Raw genomic sequence first — 24119 nt, 5'->3', positions numbered from 1 at the left:
AAGCATCTACAGATGACTCTGGTAACTCAACAAATCTTCAAGTAAACTCCAGCATCACATTTCAGTTCTCTGAAATCAATACAATATGGTTCAGTATGATATTGTTTTTGTTCCATAAAATAAGACTGTACTTCATTTACTCTTATTTATGTTTATTTGGTTATTTGGTTTGGCGGGGCTTGGGGGGCACACACAAAGGTGTGCTCAAGGTTAACTCCTGGCTCTGCACTCAGGGTTCTCTCTCTATGGAATTCAGGAGACCATATAAGTGCTGGGATCTAACTGAAATCAGCCACATGCAAGGCAGGAGCCCAACCCTCTGGACTCTGTCCCCAGAACCACATCTATTCTTATTATGATGTTTCAGTACTAGGTATCAAACCCTTCCTGAGCACACCAATCTCATCTGATGTTGGAAACTAAGCAAGGTCAGAACCGGTTAGTACCTGAATGGGATATTGAACCTTAGGCCTCACACATGCAAGGGAAGGTCTAAAATTCCCAGACCTACTTTATTTTTTTACTTTCACAGTACTTCAAAACTTTTTAAAACCATGCTATATAACCTATAGGCAAAATATATTGCATATCTTACATATGTGCATGGGCTGGAGTAATAACACAGTGATAGGGCGTTTGCCTTGCATGCAGCCAGCAAGGCTGAGCCAGGTTCGATTCCTCCACCCCTCTTGGAGAGCCCAGCAAGCTACCTAGAGAATTTCGCCCGCACAGCAAAGCCTGGCAAGCTATCCATGATGTATTCAGTATGCCAAACACAGTAACAACAAGTCTCAAAATGGAGACATTACTGGCCCGCTCCAGATTATGAGACTGATGTGCTGCCTACTGCGCTAAGGAGGCAACTTGGCAATAGCACAGCGGTAGGGCGTTTGCCTTGCACGCAGCCAACATGGCCGACCCGAGTTCGATTCCTCCGCCCCTCTCGGAGAGCCCAGCAAGCTACCAAGAGTATCTCGCCCGCACGGCAGAGCCTGGCAAGCTCCCCGTGACGTATTCGATATGCCAGACACAGTAACAACAAAGTCTCCAATGGAGACATTACTGGGCCCGCTCGAGCAAATCGATGATCAACGGGACAGTCTTTACTTTTTTTTTTTTAAAACATGTTTCTTTTTTTGTTGAATCACAGTGAGATACACAGTTACAAAGTTGTTCCTGATTGGGTTTTAGTTGTACAATGTCCCAATATCCTTCTCTTCATCATGTACATTCCCCACCAACAATGTCTGCAGTTTCCCTCTGATTGTGCCACCCCACCACCGTGACCCCAACTTGCAAGCCTGCCTCCCTGACAGACACTTTTCTTCTTTCTCTCTGTATTTTGCTCTCTTTCTCTCTCTTTCATTTTGGGCATTACGGTTTGCAATACAGGTTCAGAAAGGTTATTATCTTTATGCCTTTACCTACTTTCAACAGTCAGTTCTTACCCAGAATGGTCCTTTCCAGCTAGGCCTGTCATAGTGGGCGTGTGTACCCTAATTGCACTCTCCCCCTCCACTTGGTTGCAAGCTTCCAACTGTGGGTCTTCCTTGTTTCTACTGTCCTTGGGTGTTAGTCTTCTAGGATGTTTTCTTTCCCTCCTATAATTTTTCTAATATCCCACAAAAAGGTGCAAACATCTTTTGAATACAATCTCCCTCTACACTGTCTGTTTAGATGTATCTAATTCTTTTTTTTTTCCTTTATTTTATTTTATTTTTTTTTTACAGTTGTAGATTTACAATTTTTTGTGCTTTGGTTTCAATTATACAATGATCAGATACCCATCCCTCCACCAATGCCCATTTTCCACCACCATGGATAATATCCCTCCCAACACCACCCTCCCCATCCCCCCTGTCTCTGTGGGAGGGCAATCCCCTGTGTTCTCTCACTCCTTTGGGGTGTTGTGGTCTGCAAAAGAGGCATTGAGTGGCAAACATGTTCAGTCCATAGTCCACTTTCGACATGCATCTCCCCTCCTGGGAGGATCCTCCAAACATCCTCCCTTCTCTATCTGAACTGCCCTTTCCTCTAGGATACTCGGCTGGCATCTAAGTTATGGAGTAATCCTCCTGGTGCTGATCTCAGCTATTCTTGGGTATAAATCTCATATTTTGTTACTTTATATCCCCCAGATGAATGCAATCTTTCTATGTCTATCCCTCTCTTTCTGACTCATTTCGCTTAGCATGATACTTTCCATATTGTACCACTTGTATGTAAATTTCATGACTTCATCTTTTCTAACAGCTACATAGTACTCCATTGTGTAGATGTGCCATAGTTTCTTTAACCAGTCATCTGTTCGTGGGCATTCACGTTTCTTCCAGTTTCTGGCTATTGTAAAGAGTGCTGCAATGAACAAACAAGCGCAGATGTCACTTCGACTATACTTTTTTGCCTCTCTGGGATATATTCCCAGGAGTGGTATTGCTGGGTCAAATGGGAGCTCAATTTCTAATTTTTTGAGAATTGTCCATACTGTTTTCCAGAAGGGCTGAACCAGTGGACATTCCCACCGACAGTGAGGGAGTGTCCCTTTCTCACCACATCCACGCCAGCATCGGTTGCTTTTGTTCTTTTGAATGTGGGCCAGTCTCTGAGGTGTGAGATGGTATCTCATTGTGGTTTTGATCTGCATCTCCCTGATGATTAATGATGTAGAGCATTTTCTCATGTGCTTTTTTGCCATTCGGATTTCTTCTTTGAGAAAGTTTCTGTTCATTTCATTGCCCCATTTTTGGATGGGGTTGGAGGTTTTCTTCTTGTGGAGTTTAACCAGTATTTTGTATATCCTGGATATCAACCCCTTGTCAGATGTATATTCGGTGAATATCCTTTCCCATTCTGTAGACTGTCTTTGTATTTTGGTCACTGTTTCTTTGGAGGTGCAGAAGCTTCTTAGTTTAAGATAGTCCCATTTATCTATCTCTGTTTTCACTTGCTCGGCCAGTGGCGTGGCATCTTTGAAGATACCATTAGCTTCAATGTCATGGAGGGTTTTGCCAACTTTATCTTCAATGTACCTTATGGTTTCTGGTCTGATGTTGAGGTCTTTAATCCATTCTGATCTTACCTTTGTACATGGTGTTAGGCAGAGTTCTGAGCCTATTTTTTTGCATGTAGCCGTCCAGTGATGCCAACACAATTTATTAAAGAGGCTTTCCTTACTCCACTTCACATTACTTGCACCTTTATCAAAGATTAGATGAGCATATGATTGAGGGGAGATGTCAGCGTATTCAACCCTGTTCCATTGGTCTGCAGTTCTACCTTTGTTCCAGTACCATGCTGTTTTAATTATTACTGCTTTGTAGTACAGTTTGAAGTTCGGGAGGTTGATTCCTCCCATTTTCTTTTTCCCAAAAACTGCTTTAGCTATTCGTGGGGGCTTATTGTTCCATATAAATTTCAGGAGTGTTTGCTCCATTTCTTTGAAGAATGTCATGGGTATCCTTATAGGGATTGCATTGAATTTATACAATGCTTTCGGTAGTATTGCCATTTTGACAATGTTAAGTCTCCCGACCCATGAGCAGGGGATATCTTTCCATTTCCTCATGTCCTCTTTTATTTCCTGAAGTAGCATTTTGTAGTTTTCTTTGTACAGGTCCTTTACTTCCTTAGTTAAGCTGATTCCTAGGTACTTGATTTTCTGGGGCACAATTGTGAACGGGATTGTTTTTTTCATGTTGCTTTCTTCTCTCTCACTGTTTGCGTATAGGAAAGCCATGGACTTTTGGGTATTGATTTTATAACCTGCAACTTTACTATACGAGTCTATTGTTTCTAGGAGTTTTTTGGTGGAAGTTATTGGGTTCTCTAAGTAGAGTATCATATCATCTGCGAATAGTGAGAGCTTAATTTCTTCCTTTCCTACCTGAATGCCCTTAATATCTTTTTCCTGCCTAATCGCTAGTGCAAGTACTTCCAGTACTATATTGAACAGCAGTGGAGAGAGTGGGCATCCCTGTCTCGTCCCTGATCTTAGAGGGAAGGCTCTCAGTTTTTCCCCATTGAGGATGATGCTTGCTGTAGGCTTGTGGTAGATGGCTTTAATTATGTTGAGGAAGGTCCCCTCTATACCCATTTTGGCTAGGGTTTTCATCATAAACGGGTGCTGGATCTTATCAAATGCTTTCTCTGCATCTATTGATATAATCATATGCTTTTTATCTTTTTTTTGTTCATATGATGGATTATGTTGATTGATTTTCGAATGTTAAACCATCCTTGCATCCCTGGAATGAATCCTACTTGGTCATGGTGTATGATCTTTTTGATGAGTAGTTGGATTCTATTTGCTAGTAGTTTGTTGAGGATCTTTGCATCTGTGTTCATCAGGGATATCGGCCTGTAATTCTCTTTCTTTGTGGTATCTCTGTCTGCTTTTGGTATCAGTGTGATATTTGCTTCGTAGAAACTGTTCAGAAGTGTTTTTGATATTTCAATTTCGTGGAAAAGCTTAAAGAGGACTGGGAGTAAGTCCTCTTTAAAGATTTGGAAGAATTCACTAGTGAATCCATCCGGGCCAGGACTTTTGTGCTTGGGGAGACTTTTTATTACCATTTCAATTTCCTTGATGGTGATAGGTCTGTTCAGGTATTCCAGGTCTTCTTGGTTCAGCCTTGGGAGTCTGTAGGAGTCTAGGAATTTATCCATTTCCTCGAGGTTTTGATGTTCCGTGGCATAAAGCTTCTCAAAGTACTCCCTGAGGATCCTCTGAATTTCTGTGGTTTCTGTTGTAATGACCCCCTTTTCATTTCTGATTTGGTTTATTAGGGTTTTCTCTCTCCCTTTCTTTGTGAGTTTTGCTAGAGGCTTATCTACTTTATTTTTTTACTTTACTGGCCCGCTCAAGCAAATCGATGAACAACGGAGAGGACAGTGACAGAAAGGACAGACATGTGCACAGGTAAAAATGATACATTTTCACAAAGGAAATAAATAAGGGAGTATAACTAGACAAAAAAGGCTTTCAAGTGAATAAAATCACGCAACACAAAGAATAAATGAGACATTAGGATAAAGTTCACGAAGATTAAAACCTAGTATGTTTACCTTTTAGTTGAATACGCAAGGTTAATTCAAGTTCTTCATATGAAGAAACTAGACTAACAAGACATGGTTATTGAATTCACGCCCTTGATTTCAACCACTTTAGAGTCTTACTGGAAAGCTGATAGAGAAGTCAAGGCATAGACCCTGGATGTGGGGATCCGTGTGACGTTGAGCACTGCATGCATGCACGGTGCTCTAAGCACGGTAGGACAGTCCTGGAGCATCTGTACATCGCTGGGGACTCTGAACACCAGAAGAATACAATCCAAGCAACAGCAGATCTTTGGGTCCTCACACTGAACTGCCAAACACTAAAGTCTATTTTTTATATATATATATTTTTTTATTTATATCAAATATCTGGAACGATAGCACAGCGGTAGGGCGTTCGCCTTACACGCAGCCAACATGGCCGACCCGAGTTCGATTCCTCTGCCCCTCTCGGAGAGCCCGGCAAGCTACCGAGAGTATTCGATATGCCAAACACAGTAACAACAAAGTCTCCAATGGAGACGTTACTGGGCCCGCTCGAGCAAATCGACGATCAACGGGAGGGCCTTTACCTTTTACCTTTTATCCATCCCTCCACCAGTGCCCATTTCCCACCACCACGGATCCCAGTATCCCTCCCACCCCCCATCCCCCCCAACCCACCCTGCCTCTGTGGCAGGGCATTCCCCTCAGTTCTCTCTCTCCTTTTGGGTGTTGTGGTTTGCAAAAGAGTTAAGCCTGATTTTCAGGGAGAGATGTTGGATGATTTACTTTCCATTGATTATTTTGTATATAAGGAGATGTCGTGTAGCTGCTCACGCAGCCGCACAGTTTGGAAAAAATGTCCTGGTTCCCGCATGCCTGAGCTATGCTTGTAGAGGCTCATGGTCACTGGGTTCCATCTGGAGAAGGCAGGATGCAGCACCTACCCCATCTGGGATCTCCCGGTGATATCGACTCTGTGTGGGATGGAGCATTCTCCGGGAGCTGTGGGGCCCTCCAGAGGTTTTCTTCTTCGTTGTTGTGTGCTGTAAAGATGGCGCTGAGGGGTGGGTTGTGGACGTGACTTCCGGAAATAGAGGTTGCCTGGGAGCCGGGGCGGCCCCAGTGCAGTTTGGAAGAAATGTCCTGATTCTGGCATGCCCGAGCTATGCTTGTAAACTCCACTTTTAAACAGGTTTTCAGTGAGATTGTAAATAATTATTCCCCTTTGTGTCCCACCCACCCACCCCCGACATGTCATGCGTGTGCACACGCGTTCACTCTCTCTCTCTCTCTCTCTCTCTCTCTCTCTCTCTCTCTCTCTCTCTCTCTCTCTCTCTTCCCTGTGGTATTGGGATGAATCCAAGACCTTCACAAGTAAGGAAAGTCTTCTCCTGCTAAGCTACATTGCCTTGTGTTTCCTTCCTTATTAAGCATTTACAAGCAAACACAGGTCTAACAGGAAACACTTATCATAGCTGCATTTCAGCATAGCTGTATTATATCATCACTTGCTGTGTGAAATTATATCTGTATTTGTGAATAGAGCCAAATTTGAGAAGGCTAGTCAGGTGTGAAATGATGATCTTTAAAAAAATCTCTTCTCCGACAGATTGAGAAACAGTATACAAAACAATGTACAAAACAGGTACTAAACACCACCACAACAAGAATAAACAGCGTAAATCCCAAGCATGAGGAGAGGACAATGAAAAGAGTCCAGAGGACTCAACAGGCATTACTCACAAATGTGACCTCTCTGATAAAAAATTCAGAGATGAACTATTTAAAATGTTCAATGAACTCAAAGAAATGGTGGGAGAGATATCCAGTAAATTAAAGGAGAACATCAAAGAAGTAAAGGATAGGACAATTGAGAAAATCCAGGAAGAAATGAGAGCAAAAATTGGAAAGCTACGCACAGAAATGTAACAAATAAAAAGCTCGGTAGATGGAAAAAAAAAATCCTCAGTCTGTGCCCTCAACAGTAGAATGGCTACAGTCCAAGACAGAATCAGTGAGCTAGAAGATAAGCTGTAAGGAGCCTACAGGCAAAAATAAATAATGGGAAGAGACCTCAAACTAGCTCTAGAGCAAATCAGAGTCCAGGAAATGATTTCAAGAGGAACAACATTAGAATCATTGGAGTACCAGAAGGTGAAGCAATTCCAAAGAAAAAGGCACAGTTAAAGAAATCATTGCTGAAAAGTACCCAGAGTTGGAGAATGCAGGCATTCAGATTCAAGGAGCCTGAACAGTGCAAGCCTAAAAGAGACCATAATAAAAACACTCCAAGACATATCATAATTAGAATGATGGATGCCATGGAGAGAGATATAGTACTGAAAGCAACAAGGTCAAAGAAGGAAATCACATACAAAGGAGCACCCATTAGATACACAGCAGACCTATCAGAGGAAACCTCCAAGTCTGAAGGCAATGGTGGAATACAGTGAAAAAACTCAATAAAATGAATGCTTCACCAAGAATACTTTATCCAGCTAAACTCTGACTCAAACTCGAAGGAACGGTGCACTATTTTGTGAATAAACAACAGCTCAGGAACTTCATAGACTCAAAACCAAACCTAAAAGAAGGACTAAAAGGGCTACTGTGAGACCAGACAAACCCTACCAGCACAACAAATCTTTATGGTAAGATGACACAAAACCCCATGACAATAATGTGTTCAACGTCAATGGTCTAAATTCACTAATTAAGAGTGGCAAAATGGATTCAACATTCTGTTGCCTACAAGAAAAACAAATAAACAGTGAGGATAAACACAGACTCAAAGTCAAATGATGAAAAACAATCCTGCAAGAAAACAATCCCCTCAAAAATCCTGGGGTGGCCTTACTAGTATCAGACAACATCTACATGGGATCTACACGGGACTTTATATCCCCCCAAAATATAATACACATCCTTTTCCAATGCACGTGTAACATTTTCTAGAAGAGATCATATGTTGGGCCACAAAGCAAACCTCAACAATGTCAGAAAGACAGATATTGTATCAACATTCCTTTCACACCATGATGCACTGAAGATAGAAATTAATCACGTAAATAAGCAGAAAACCAAATCAAACACGTGGAAATTAAACAACTCAATTTGAAATAACGAATGGATCAGGAAAGAAATCGAGGAAGAAATCAAGAGGTACATGGAAACAAATGAGAATAAATACACAAGCTACCAGAACCTGTGGGACACATCTAAAGCCATGTTAAGGGGAAAATTTATAGCACTTCAAGCATTTCTGAAATCAATGACATGAAACCCAAAAAACAATCCGACAGATCAATGAGACCAAGAGCTGGTTCTTCGAAAAAATAAAGAAAAATTGATAAACCACTAACAAAATTCAAAAAGAAAGAGAGAGAAAAACTCTAATAAACCAAATTAGAAATGAAAAGGGGAAGATAACAATGAAAAACAAAGAAATTCAGAAGATAATCAGAGACTACTTTGAAAGTCTATGTGCCACAAAACAAGAGAACTGAGAAGAAACAGATAAATTCCTGGATTCCTATAATCTCCAAGGCTGAATCAAGAAGATCTGGAATACCTGAATAGACCTATTAATATCAAGGCAATTGAAACTGTAATCAAAAGTCTTCCCAAAAACAAAAGCCCAGGTCCAGATGGATTCACTAGCGAATTCTTCCAAACATTTAAAGAGGACCTGTTGGCAGTTCTTCTCAAGATTTTCCAGGAAACTGAAAAAACAGAAACTTTCCCAAACACTTTCTATGAAGCCCATATCTCCCTAATAACAAAAGGAAACAAAGACACCACAAGAAAAGAAAACTACAGGCTGATATCCCTGATGAATAGAGATGGAAGACTCTCAACAAAATACTAGCAAAAAGAATTCAACAACTCCTCAAAAAGATCATACACCATGACCAAGTGGGATTCATCCCGGGTATGCAAGGACGATTTAACATTTGGAAATCAATCAACATAATCCATCATATCAACAAAAGAAAAGACAAAAATCATATGATCATATCAATAGATGCAGAGAAGCATTTGATAAGATCCAGCACCCGTTTATGATAAAAAGCCTCACTAAAATGGTATAGAAAGGACTTTCCTCAATATAGTTAAAGCCATCTACCACAATCCTATGCCAAGCATCATCCTGAATGGGGAAAAACAGAGAGCCTTCACTCTAAGATCAGGGACGAGAAAAGGATGCCCACTCTCTCCAGTGCTTTTCAATATACTACTCAAAATACTTGCAACAGTGGTTAGGCAAGAAAAAGATATTAAGAGCATTCAGGTAGGAAAGGAAGAAATCAAGTTTTCACTATTCACAGGTGATATGATACTATACTTAGAGAACCCTAAAACCTCTACCAAGAAACTCCTAGAAACAATAGATTTGTATAGTAAAGTGACTTGAAAAAAGCAATCCCGTTCACAATTGTGCCCCAGAAAATCAAGTACGTAGGAATCAGTAAGTAAAAGACCTGTACAAAGAAAACTACAAAACGCTACTTCAGGAAATATAAGAGGACACGAGGAAATGGAAAGATAAGCCCCGCTCATGGATCGGGAGAATTAACATTGTCAAAATGGCAATACTCCACAAAGCATTGTACAAATTCAATGTGATCCCTATAACAATATCCATGACATTCTTCAAAGAAATGGAGCAAACACTCCTGAAATTCATGAAGGAAGCACAGTAGCACTGTAGCACTATCTTCACTTGTTCATCGATTTGCTTGAGCGGGCAATAGTAACATCTCCATTGTTGAGAATTTTTACTGTTTTTAGCATATCAAATTCATCACGGTTAGCTTGCCAGGCTTTGCCATGCGAGATACTCTCCGTAGCTTCCGTGCCCTCCAAAAGAGGAGGAGGAATCGAAGCAGGTTTGTCCAGGGTCTTCTGTATACGAGACAAGAACCCTACCCCCTATGCTATCGCTAGAGCCCCTTGAAATTCATATGGAAAAATAACCACCCAGGAATAGCTAAAGCAATTCTTGGGAAAAAGAAAATGGGAGGAATCAACCGCCCTAAATTCATACTCTACTACAAAGCAGAAATAACTAAACAGCATGGTACTGAACAAAGGCAGAGCTGTATACCACTGGAACAGAGTTGAATATACTAACTTTCCCCTCCTCTCCCCAAACATATGATTACCTAATCTTTGATAAGGGAGCAAGAAATGTGAAGTGGAGCAAGGAAAGCCTCTTTAACTAATTGTGCTGGCAAAACTGAACAGCTACATGCAAAAAAAAAGAAATGGGCTCAAATCTCTGTCTAACACCATGTACAAAAGTAAGATCAAAATGGATTAAAGACCTCAACATCAGACAGGAATCCATAAGGTCCATTGAAGACAGGTTGGCAAAACCCTCCACGACATTGAAGCTAATGGTATCTTCAAAGATGACTCGCCACTGGCCAAGCAAGTGAAAACAGAGAAAGACAAATAGGACTATCTTCAATTAAGAAGCTTCTACACCTCAAAAGATACAGTGACCAAAATAAAAAGATAGTCTACAGAATGGGAAAGGATAATCGTCCAATACCTATCCAACAAGGGGTTGATATCAAGGATATACAAAGTACTGGTTGAAATCCAAAAGAAGAAATCATTCAACCCCATCAAAAGATGGGGCGACGAAATGAACAGAAGCTTTCACAAAGAAGAAATCTGAATGGCAAAAAGCCACATGAGAAAATGTTCTACGTCATTAATCATCGGGGAGATGCAGATCAAAACAACAATGAGATATCAGCTCACACCACAGAGACTGGCCCACATCCAGAAGAACAAAAGCAACTGGTGTTGGCATGGATGTGGTGAGAATGCTGTTGGGAATGGCAACTGGTTCAGACCTTTTGGAAAACAGTATGGACGATTCTCAAAAAATTAGAAATTGAGCTCCCATTTGACCCGGCAATACCACTCCTTGGAATATATCCCAGAAAGGCAAAAAAGTTTAGTCAAAATGACATCTGCACTTCTATGTTCATTGCTGAACTGTTCACAATAGCCAAAATCTGGAAAAAAAAACCAAGTCTCGAGAACAGATGACTGGTTAAAGAAACTTTGATACATCTACACAATGGAGTATTATGCAGCTGTTCGAAAAGATGAAGTCAAAAATTTACATACAAGTGGTACTACATGGAAAGTATTATGCTAAATGAAATGAGTCAGACACAGAGGGACAGACATAGAAAGATTGCATTCATCTGGGGAATATAAAGTAACAAAATAGGAGAATAACACCCAAGAATAGCCGAGATAAGTACCAGGATGTCCACTCCATGCCTTGGAGGCCAGCCGCACATTCTAGGGGAAAAGGCAGCTCAGATAGAGAAGGGAGCAAGAAGTAAAGGGTGTTGGGAGGATCCTCCTAAGATGGGAGATGCATCTGAAAGCAGACTATAGACTAACATGATTGTCACTCAATGCCTCTTCTGCAAACCACAACACTCAAAAGGAGAGAGCAAAAGAAAATGCCCTGCCACAGAGGCAGGGTGGACTGGGGGGTTGGGTGGGTGGGAGGGATATTGGGATCATTCATTGGTGGTGGAGAATAGGCGCTGGTAGAGTTATCATTGTATAACTAAAACCTAACCAAAAAAAATTTGTAAGTCTACAACTGTACCTCATGGTATTTCACTAATAAAAATTTTTAAATAAATAAAAATAAAATCTCAATCTTCCTCTCCCTCTTCCTCCCCTCCCTCTCCCTATGACCCATCTCCCTTTCCTCACCTCTCCCTCTTCTCTCTCTCCCTTTCCCTCTCCATCTTCTTTTCCCCTCTCCCTCTCCTCCCTCTTCTACCTCTTCCTCTTTCTCTCCCTCTCCCTCCTTCTTCTCCTCCTCTCCATCCTCTCCCCCTCCCTCTCCAGCCACTTGCCCCCTCCCTTTCCCTCTCCCTCTCCTCCCCCTATTCCTCTCCCTCTCCATTTTTGGGCCACTGTCCTATCTCTCCAGCCCCCAGTTTCTCTTTCTAAATTCAAGTCTTCTTATAAAAAATTGCATAATAAAATTATGATAAGGCAAAGCTATGTTATAAAATGGTATTGTGATTTTCACTTTGCGTGTGTGTGCATGCGCACATGTGCGCGCATGTGGCACTCGCGAGTACACGCCCCACTCAGAGGTCCTCCCAGGGCTCTAAGCACAGAGTTCACCTAGGAATGCTCAGAGAACCATGCTTCTAGGGTTGAACCTGGAACTAAGCCTAGGCTTCTGTATCCAAAACATAATCTGCACACTATCTTTCTGGCTCCAATTTTGATTTCTTAAAAATTCAAAATGGGGGTAAAAAAAAGTGTTCTGAACAAATACAACCTATATTTCTTTAATACTCAGTAACAAAATAAATCTGATGCTTCAGAGAAACTTTTAAATATTGCTTACATCCTAATATAAGAGCTACATAATACTACCTTAATAAACTATTCAAAAACACCTTACATCATTTAAATAAAAAGAAACAAATACAGTTATATAGTTTAACAAGTAGTCACATTTTAGTTTACTCTGTGATTCTTTAACTGTGAATTAGCAGACTCATTGCAAAACAATAGTTTTTATTAAAAGAATTAGAATAAAAAAATCACTAGAAGAAACATATTTTATATTTTTTTTTACCATACCTTTAGCTAAAGCTTCTTTATATTTCTCTTTGGCAGAATTCATTTCTTTTACTAATTGTCGGTAGCTGGATTTTAATTTCTCTAATTCTGTCTTTGTAACCTGTCAAAAAGTAGGGGAAAATCATATGCTTATTTTTAATTGCTAAAGAACTTAAGTTCTAAAGCATAACTGATACACACTTTATGACATCGATAAGAAACATAAAATTAGCTTAACATAGGTAGATACACTTGAGAACATCAATCTCAGAAATATATTTGGAGACTTCACTGGTAAGGGGAGAAAAAGCAAGAAAAAAATAAAATATGTTAGTACATCAAATTTTAATGTTTTTATACAGTAAAATAAACTACCCTAAAACAAAAGACAATCTGAAACTTGAGAACAGATACCTTCACATAACATCACGCAAAATGCTGCCAAAATGTATACAAAACATGTCACACAACTCAACAACAATAAAATAAGCAATTCAATTCAAAAGAAAAAAGAAAAAAAACAGTCAAAAGAACTGAATAGAGACTTCTCAACTGATAATTAGATAGCTCACAGACATATTAAAAAAAATTTAAGAGTCTATGCAACTTATTAGAGAACTACAAATCAAAGTCATGATAACAACACTTTACAACAATTAGGACAACCTACATCAAAAAGATGAGAAACAATAAATGCTGTCAAGAATATGATATGAAGAAAAAGAAACTCTGGTACAATGTTGATGGAAATGGAAATTAACATAGTATTTATGCGGAAAAACCTATGGAAAAACCTGAAAATATAAATTATAGAAATCCTATATGACCCAGAGATACCTACTCCTAAAGCTAATACCTGAAAGATATGAAAAGTTACTCAAAAATATTTTCACAGCAGCATTATTCACAACAGCCAAAACCTGTATTAAATCTAGAAGTCCATTCACAGACAACTTGATTGCAAAACTGCAATATATATTCCATGGGATCGTACTGGGCCATTAAAAAGATAAAACTCTGCCTTTTGCAAAAACCTAGAAGGAATTTAATATGATTATGCTAAGTTAAACATAATTATCAAACATTTTCACTCAAATATAAAATATAATAAGCAAAACAAACAAACTAACAAGAATACTGCCCAATTAACTCCTCGACATGATGGTGGCTACTGTTGAGAAGAGAGAGGGGTAGTGGAGGATGCTGAGAAAGAACTTGTTAGTGGCGATGGCACTGTAACTTCTGTATTGTTATGGTAAATTTTATACACAAACTGAACAAAGCTAACTCCTTAAATTCTATAGTATTATTAACAAAAAAAATAAATATGTCACTAATCAAAATTAATGATATAGTCAACAGCACAAGACACTTAATTAAAGGAGCAAATAAAAAACATTTCTATTACCCAAAACTTTCAAACCAAGGGGCAGGAGTAAGAGTACCACGGATAGGGTACATGCGTTGCACAGGGCCAACCCGGGTTCAATTGCTAGCACCCCATAAAGTCCCCTGAGCACCACCAGAAGTGATCCCTGAATGCAGAGCCCTGGGCATTTCTGGATGTGACACAAAAAAACCAAAACATTTTTTTATAAAATAAAATTTTCAAACAATAAATTCTCAATAACATAATTTCCGATAATTTCTAATAAAAAAAACTAACTTAAATATTTACCATATTTATATGGGCTGGAGCGATAGCACAGCGGTAGGGCATTTGCCTTGCATGCAGCCAACATGGCCGACCCGAGTTCGATTCCTTAGCCCCTCTCGGAGAGCCCAGCAAGCTACCGAGAGTATCTCGCCCTCACGACAGAGCCTGGCAAGCTCCCCGTGACGTATTTGATATGCCAGACACAGTAACAACAAAGTCTCCAATAGAGACGTTACTGAGCCCGCTCGAGAAAATCGATGATCAACGGGAGGGCCTTTACTTTTACTATACAGACTAACTCTGAGTTAACAAAATTCTTCCCAGTTCTAGAAATAATTATTTTTTTTCTTTTTTTTTGGACCACACCCAGCAATGCACAGGGGTTACTCCTGGCTCACACACTCAGGAGTTACTCCTGGCAGTGTTCGGGGGACCATATGGGATGCTGGGAATCGAACCCAGGTTGGCCGCATGCAAGGCAAATGCGCTACCCACTGTGCTATCGCTCCAGCCCCAAGAATTACTTTTTTGACATTATTAAATCTCTTAAAAAATAATAGATTCAATAGTCACTGTTGGTCAGACAATACTCAAATTTCTGAAGACATGTAAACATAGTTATTATTTTTAATGAAAATTAGACATCTCTGATTTGGTTCTTTGATTTTGGAGTCCATTCAAATAATGTCTAAGAAAAAATAAGAGAGCTACATACTGAGAAACTACTGCCATTCTTCCTAAGAAAACAAAGAAATATGCAGCATACGAAACTTGCAAAAAGGTACACAATTTGGAAGAAAGCCCTAGAGCCCACTTTCAATGAACTCTATATCACCATTGACTTTAATGGCACTGTCAAAGAAAAAGAACTATAATGGGTTGTACTTAAGTTTGAGTAACTTTTTATAATTATTTTAATGGACTTTATATTTTTACAGCAGTTTTAGTTTCACAGAAAACAGAAAGTACAGAGATAATCCACAAATCTTCTGTTCCTACTTTTGTATAGTTAGCTGATAATCAAAATTCCCCATGTGAGTGGGACATTTGCTATGACCAATGAAACTACAATGATACATAATTATCGAGCGAGTACAAAGTCAACATTAAAATTCAGTTCATCATAAAGTAACAAAATGGAAGACTAACACCCAGGAGTGGCCAAGATTAGCACCAAGAATTTTGCTCCATGACTTGGAGGCCAGCCACATGTGCTAGGGGAAAAGGAAGCTCAGATAGAGAAGGGAGAACCAAATAAAGGGTGTTGGGAGAATCTTCCCAGGATGGGAGAAGCATGCTGAAAGCAGACTATGGATCAAACATGATTGACACTCAATGCCTCTCTTGCAAACCACAGGACCCAAAAGGAGAGAGAGAGAACAAAAGGGAATGCCCTGCCACAGAGGCAGGGTGGGATGGGGGGACGGTAGATGGGAGGGATGCTGGGACCCGTGGTGGTGGAGGATGGACACTGGTGGAGGGATGGGTACTTGATCACTGTATAACTGAAACCCAAGCACAAAAATCCGTAAGTCTATAATTGCACCTCATGGTGTTTCACTAATGTAAAAAAAAAAATTCAGTTCATTCTATAAAATTATAACAAACATTGAATGGCAAGTATACATCATGATAGTATCATACTGAGTAATTTCACTGTCATAAAATCCTCTAAACTCTGCCTACTCAACCTCACACATCCCTATTCTCTTGCCACCACTAATTCTTTTCAGTTTCTCCAGTGTTGCCCTTTCCAGTGTGCCATTTAGATGGTCCCAGACAGTATGCTTTCACTTAGTAGAAAACACATTAAGTTTCTCAATGCCCTGTATACATTCCTATTATTACCAGCATTCTGTCATCATTCTTAAGATTTGCACTTAAAGTGGGTGTTGGTATCTCATTAATTTACATTTCCACCTGCATTTAAAATACTAATGAGGGTTGACTAAGCGGCTTAAAATTCCTGCTTTTATTTTAAGTGTGAGATTTTTGAGTTGAATTTTTCATGCCACTGCACTCACCAAGTAGTTGGTCCTAATTTCTCTGCTATATGGGAACTTTGCACCACATCTGTAGCCCACTGCTGTCAAGTATATGAACCAAAAAGGTTACAAACTTCAGTGACACAACTAAAGATGAACAATGACAGAGATCAAAGAGCACTGTGTGAACAACAAGCCATCTCAAAGGTCCATATACTGTAGGTTATGCCCACACTTCCCCAGTGTAGCTGATGAATTCTAATATAATCTGGGGATCTTTAATGCTCACCGAGCTAACTTTTCTGAATGTTGAGGGATATGGATCCAATTTCATTATTTTTATGGGCTTAACCAGTTTCCACACAGCATTAAAGAGTCTTCCCTTGCTTCACTTAATGCACCAAACTCCACTGTCAAAGATTAAACTGCTCATAAATCTCAGGAATATCACTGTCCATATATTTCATGGCTTCCCTCTAGGCTCTTAATTTAAAAAAAAAAAAGGACTCTTAATTCTATTCTATTGGTATGAGAGTTTATCGTTATTCCAGATACACAGTATTTTGGTTATTATAGCTTTATTGTACAAGTTAAATGAAAAGAGCACCTCCCATTTCTTTTATTTTTTCAGAATACCTTTGGCTATTAATGGAGATAACTGATATGAATTAAAATTTATAAAAATTTTAGCAGATGATGAGGATTACACCGAATCTCTGTAATGTTCTAGGTAGGATGGTCATTGACAATTCTAATTCATGAACCTGGAATGTTTTAAATTTCCTAATACCATCTATTTATTTTCAATAGTGACTTAAAGTTTTCAATGTATAAGTCTTTCACATCCTTTGTTAACTTGATTCCTAGGTATCTGATGTATTTGGATACTTCCACTGGGGTTGCTTTTTCCACTTTTCTCCCTCCTAGTTCTTTGCTGACATAAAGGAAAGTGCATAGGAACTAGAAGATATCATGTTGGGTGAAATAAGACAGAAAAATACAAACACAGGATGATCGCACTTATCTGTAGCATAAAGAATAAATGGATGAGGAAATGCAATATAGTTAAGGGGGATGCCTCGATCACTCTTGAACCCAGTGTCGAACTGCAAAAACTTGGAACCAGGTTTTCTGAGAAATTAAACCACCAAAATTTACGTGTTTGGGAGCCATGCACACACACCACCATACAGGATCATTTATCAGCCTTGTTCCATAGACTTGTAAATATATCTTGAAAAAAGATCAAAAAGATGCAGCACATCTTCTCAGACCTGCAGATGGCTGAATAATCCCAGGGCATATCGGAGCAGGGCAGCATAGCCTGGTACTTGTCCAAACAGAATCCCTAGCAGCCACTTGCTCCCACAATCCAAAATCACCATGCACCCAACTGGATTCCACCATCTCTTGATAGATCTTACCAAGATAATAGCTAGCTGAAAATTCAATCATACAGGTTTTGTGACTGAAATCTCCAGGCTTCTCCCCGCACCTCCCTGTACATCTAGAAGCCCCAGCAGTCAGTTCCACACACCAAGGCTACCACCCAGTTAAAAACGCCACTCCAGCTGTACCTTTCTGATAAAAATACTGAATTCCCTGTATTGCAAACTATAATGCACAAAAGGGGAAAGAGAGACAGAGACAGAGACAGAGACAGAGACAGAGAAGAGAGAGACAAAGACAGACAGACACAGAGAGACGGAGGGGAAGAGAGAGAGAGAGAGAGAAAGTGCCATAGAGAACAAGCTGTGGGGGGGAGTGGAGGGGGGGAACTGGATAAACTGGTGGTGGGAAATATACACTCGTGGAGAGATGGGTGTTAGATCATTGTATGACTGAAACCAATCATGAACAGCTTTGTAATGGTCTATCTCACGGGTGATTCAACAAAAACTTTTTAAAAAACTCAACTATCAACAACTTTGTAAATCAAAGTTCTTTAATGAAATAAACTTTTTTAAAAAAAAAACTTCCTAAGATAGAGGCAGGCTGGGGGGTGGGAAGCAGGAAAGAGACTGGGACACTGGTGGAGGGACTGGTATTAGAACACTGTGCATATAAAATACAACCACGAATACCTTTTAACATTATAGTTCACAGTGATTCAATGAAAAAAGAAACTGATTCTTAACTTTAGATTTCATAGCCTGCTATTTTGCTATACTGGATTATTTTTGAGAGTTTCTTCGTGGAGTCTTTAGGGTCCTCCACTGATATAATCATGCCATCTTCCAATACTGAGAGGATAGATCCTTTCCCAAATTTGATGCCTTTCTTTTTCTTGTCCAACTGCTGTGATGAGGACTTTAAAACCTTTAATAATAATATCAGAAAACAGGGAGAAAGTTTATTTAGTGACAAATTTCAGTGAGAAAACTATCAGTTTCTCACCATAATGTTGGTTCTTTGTTAAACGGTTGTTGTAAATGGGCATTACTATCTTGAGGTACATTCTTTATATCCTTGTTTAGCTGAGAAATTTTATCATGAATGGGTGATGAATCATCTCAAAAGCTGTTTCTGGGTCTATTTATATGACCATATGGTTGCAATTTTTCCATTTGCCGATAGAGTGTACTATATAAATTCATTTGTGTATAATAAATCAATAAATTCATTTGTGTATAATAAATCATCTTGAATCTGTACAGGAATCCTACTTGACTGTAGTATATCCTCATTCTGATGTATGTCTTTGTTCGGATCACTAAAACATTGTTGAACTTGAGGAATTTGTCTTCTTTTTTAATAGAATCCACTAGAAAGCCCACCCAGACCTGGACTTTTGTTATTGGAGAGGTCTTTACTGTTTCAATTCCATCACTCATTATTGGTCAGTTTAGAGTTTTGACTTTTTCCTAATTAATCTCACAAGGTTGTGCAATTCTAAAATTTATCAATTTCTTCTAAATTTGCAGCCACATTCATAGTGTTCTTCATAGGAACCACTATTACCTTTTGTATCCGAAGTGTTGTAATTTTTCACTTTCATTTCTGATCTGACATTACATAGGTGTTCTCTTTCTTTCTATGAAGATAGCTATTGGTTTGTCAATCTTGCTTATTCTTTTGAAAAATCAAGTCCTGGTTTTACTTATCCTATGTACTGTTGACCTGATTACCATATCATTAATTTTGCCTCTAATTTTGTATTTTTCCTTCTTTCTTATTTTTAAATTCATTTATTGTTCTTCTAGCTTTGTCTGCTATAGAATTAGGCTACTGTTTTGAGTTATTTCCTAATATAAGCCTGAATTACTATGAAATTCCCACTTAGTACTGTTTTGCTTTATCCCATCAGCTCTTAGAGTTTCAATCTCACTTGTGAAGAGCAGAGTTTCTCAATTGGGGGTCATATGGAACCCTGTAACCTCCAATATATTCCAAGGAGGCAACAGAATAATTATGCAAATGGAGGCCACAGTCAGAGGTGGGAGGTTACAGGTAAGACTGGGCCTCAGGGGGGAAAAAACGAAAGACTGAAAGACAGCAACAAAAGACAGCTTGATTCTCAAGCTTTTTTAAAGTCATCTTTTAAATTCCCTTTTTTTTTTTTTTTGTAATTTCCTCTTGACCTAATAGTTATTTAACAGTATACTATTCTGTTTCCAAATACTGGAGCTTTACACCCAATTTCTTTAATGCTTAATTTCTACTTTTATGATACTGGGGCCTGAAAAATTACTTAATATGATTTCTGTTTTTGTGACTTTATAGACACACACTGTGCCCAATTTGTGGCCTATACTAGAGAATATTACATAAGCATTAGAGTAAAATGTTGATTTTGTTTTTAGATGGGATTTTCTGTACACGTCATCAAATTCCCAACTTAGGATTTTGTTTTCTTACTGATGTTCTATCTAGTTGATCTCTCCAATGATGTGGAATGTCAAAGTTTTCCACAATTTTGTTGCCACTGATTCATCTCCTCGGGTATAGTAGAAGGTGCTTTATAAACTTTCCTTCCCTTTATTTCATATACATATGTTGATAAGAATTAAGTTCTTTTGATTTATTGGTCCTTTACCAGTATGTGATGTTTATCCTAGCTCTTATTTACTTTCTTTAACTAGAATGCTACTTGGTCAATATAAGTGTGTATGTCGCTGACACTATTATTTTCATTTTTGTTTGGGGGCCACAACGAACAGTGCTCAGGGCTTACTCACGGTTCTGCACTCAGGAGTCACTTCTGGTGGACTCAGGGAGACCACGCGGAGACCACGTTGTGGAACCTGGATCAGCAACATGCAAGGCAAGCCCTACCCACTGTACTATCACTCAGGCCTACCCCTGACATTAGTTCCTCTACCATTAACCTGTATGATCAATTTCTAACCTTTCACTCTGAGCCTGCATTGATGCTGAGGTAAATTGTATCTCTTCTAAGCAACAGAAGGTTCAAATCTGTCTTCTGAGAGATTTAAAGGCCATTCTGTGCCTTCTGTGTATGTCTATGCCTTTTGATAGGAGAGTTCAAAATATTGATAATTTAGGGAAAGTATTAATATGAAGGAATTTGTTTCCATTTTTGTTTCTTTTTTCCATCAATTATCGGGTTTTGTTTCGGGTGACCCCACCTCACAGAGTTCAGGACTTACTCCTGGTTCTGATTTCAGGCAGGGGTTACTGCTGGTGGTTCTCAAAGAACCATATGGGGTGCTAGAGATTGATACCTGGTTGGATGTATGCAAGGCAAGCGCCTTACCTACTGTGTTATCTCTCCTGCCCCAAAACTAGTTTTTTTTTGTAAAAACTTCAGTTTTCCTTGAAGAAATGGTTTAGATGCAACAAATGTTTCCAGTTATGTTTTGAGAATGTGCACCATTCAGTTTTGATGGGTCTTTATGTTGATGCCACAGAACCAAACATAGATTTTTTCCTTTTTGGGTACCGTGGACCTACTCCCTCCTATATAAAATTGTAATGCCTACAAAAGCTGTATCAGTAAATAGCACTGTAGCACTGTCCTCCCATTGTTCATCGATTTGCTGGAGCGGGCCCAGTAATGTCTCCATTGTGACAATTGTTACTGTGTTTGGCATATTGAATACATCACAGGTAGCTTGTCAGGGTTTGCCGTGCAGGCGAAATACTCTTGGTAGCTTGCCAGGGGCTCTCCCAGGGGGTGGAGGAATTGAACCCAGCTCGGCCGGGCCGGCTGCTTGCAAGGCAAACACCCTACTGCTGTGCTCTCCGCTCCAGCCCATCAGTAAATAAAAAACTTAAAAAATTTAAAAATCATTGTATCCATGTTCTCTTTTGCAGCAGATAAAATAATAATTTATTTTATTAAAAATATGCTTATAGTAATGAAAATGAGGCAGTATATATTAAAGAACTAAACCCAATATGGTGGTGGAAGGGATGTCTTTCTTAATTATTACTCAAGAGGCTAAGGCCTCTTGAATAGTGATTGAGGGACAGCAGGGAAATAAGTAGGATGAGAATAGGAAGAAAAGGAAATGACCCTTAGGAAAGAAATTCCCAGTATGGAATGTCACGAGGATGAGCCCAGGAGATTCGCCCAAGATATACAGAAGCTAATTCTCTCAAACATCCTGCTCTTCCACCTTCCATCCCTTCCTAACACTCTGCATTCTTTACCCAATGCAAAGAGCCTGCTCATCCCCCTAGTTAAAAAGGCATAAAAAGCACTGGAAAGGCAATTCAGGAGTTAAGACACTGTCTTGCACTCAGCTGAACAGGATCAACTCTGGGCACCATATAAAGTCCCCAGGTACCACAAGGAGTGATCCCTGAGCACAGAACTAGGAGTGAGCCCTGAGCATAGCTTGGTGTGGTCCAACTACCATCCCCAGTCCCAAATATAGAAGGAAGACTTTTCCCACCTTCCCTGGGAATTCAGCTTAAGGAAACCAAATACCCCTGACTTTCCTTTCTTTTCTTTCCTTTATTTTTTTCCTGACTTCCCCTTCCTTTCTCAAATAATTTTTCTACAAATTTGCCCACTTTCTCTCCAGTCCCATTTTCCACCTTGGCTGCTTAAGGACAAGACACAGGGAGTGTTCCCAGGGATCCTCAGCCTGGCAGAGCTAGCCGGGTGGTCCAGTGCTGAGACCTGGCAATGAGGCGTACCTAGAACCGGCTCAGGCCTCGTGCTGCTGTCAGGGTCACCTGGCAATGCTCAGGGGTAAAGCTTATTTAGTTTCCAAAAGTGGTACCAAACAATGTTTTTAAGTCAAACAAGATAAATTACTTAAGCAGATTTTATTATAAAATTAAGAAAATTTCAGAATGAAAAAAAACAAACCTTCATCATCTCTGCCTCTATCTGCTGGTGAACACCTGCGTAACTTTTCTTCACCTGCTGCTTGTCCTTGATCATCATAGTGAGCCTATGGAGGGGTCCAGAATTGAGATCCTCTGCATGGGTCTTCATTATCTTACTTAGCTGCTCTGTCTGCTGAATCATAAGTAGCCAAGACTTTTAGAAGAAAAAAGAAAGAAAAGAAATAAAATTAACTCCTGTGCTAGAGCCTTCACTTCGCCATACTTTAAGCTGTTCAAGAACTTTAAGCAGTCAGTTTTACACAATTTATTACATTAATTAAAATGGCTGATTCTACGAAAATTGTTACACAAAAATAAGTGATTCATATTTAAAATCTTCAATATCTAGTACGGCTGGAGCGATAGCACAGCGGTAGGGCAATTGCCTTGCACGCAGCTGGCCTGGCTGAGCCGGGTTCCATTCCTCCACCCCTCTCAGAGAGCCCCGCAAGCTACTGAGAGTATCGCGCCCACACGGAAAAGCCTGGCAAGCTACCCGTGATGTATTCAATATGTCAGGCAAGCTACCCATGATGTATTCAATATGTCAAACACAGTAACAAGTCTCACAATTGAGATGTTACTGGGTCCACTCGAGCAAAAAGATGAACAACGGGAGGACAGTGACATTACAACTGATTCACACTTCAGTAATAAAAACCTTCAAAGAATACTAGCAGATGGATGAATGCATTCTCTAAGAGTTCTCACTTGCAGTCTTTATCACTTCTTCTTTTTCAATGCTTCTACTGACATAATGCTTCTACTCATACCCCTGAAATTCCTCAATAAATAAGGTCACCATTTACTAATGATCAAATACAATAGAAATTTATTCATCTTCATTCTTCTTCCCCCCCCTTAAGGTAATGAGGAATTACCAAAGTTGAAAATTCATATAATTATAGAATAGAATCCCATGTATTAATGAGACAACAAAAAATGCTATGTACATTAATAGGATTAATCTGACAAATTAGCAAAAATAAAGGTAAAGAAAACATAGTATGCTACTGATCAAAAGTTTCTATTTTAGTTGAATTTGAAAATTTTTAAACATATAAAGACAAAATAATACATAAGTACATGTACTATAAAGCCAACACCAAACATTACTATATCTGTGCTGTCTAATTTTTTAAATTGACACATAAAAATCCATCTTTATTCATTTTGGTTCATTTTTGTATCGCACCAATGTTGCTCAACAAGGCATGGACAAGGCATGGGATTCATATGGTATCACATGTCTATTCCTGGCTCTGTGCTCAGGGATATGTGGTGGCAAGGATTGACCCTGGGTGGTTCTGTACAATGCAAGTGCCTTGTTCACTACACCATTTCTCTGACCCCCTCATTCATTTTCAACCTTGACAACCACTAGTAACTCACCAAATTTTGAAGTTCCCCTTCTCGCTTTAATTTTGTTTTTTCTGGGAAGAGAGGATGGTGGAGGGGAAAAGAATGACCTTTTCAATAGCATTTTATATTCCAATATACCAAACATG

The 24119-nt window shown here is 39.3% G+C and overlaps 1 protein-coding gene across 1 annotated transcript in view; it reads right to left on the bottom strand.

Annotated features, from left to right (window-relative positions):
* Window positions 1-24119, bottom strand: part of FER (FER tyrosine kinase) — a 444812-nt gene that overhangs the window by 347070 nt on the left and 73623 nt on the right. Inside the window, exons 4-5 of the mRNA XM_056139057.1 lie at window positions 22592-22765; window positions 12688-12787 (exon numbers count right to left, since the gene is read on the bottom strand). Coding sequence (XP_055995032.1) covers window positions 12688-12787; window positions 22592-22765 — 274 coding nt within the window. The remainder of the gene's footprint in view (window positions 1-12687; window positions 12788-22591; window positions 22766-24119) is intronic.

The sequence above is a fragment of the Sorex fumeus genome, unplaced genomic scaffold (assembly GCF_029834395.1).
Source record: "Sorex fumeus unplaced genomic scaffold, SorFum_2.1 ptg000131l, whole genome shotgun sequence".
NCBI classification, from domain to species: Eukaryota; Metazoa; Chordata; class Mammalia; order Eulipotyphla; family Soricidae; genus Sorex; species Sorex fumeus.
Note: the sequence above shows the minus strand (reverse complement) of the source record. Positions and strands in the feature narration are given on the sequence as shown.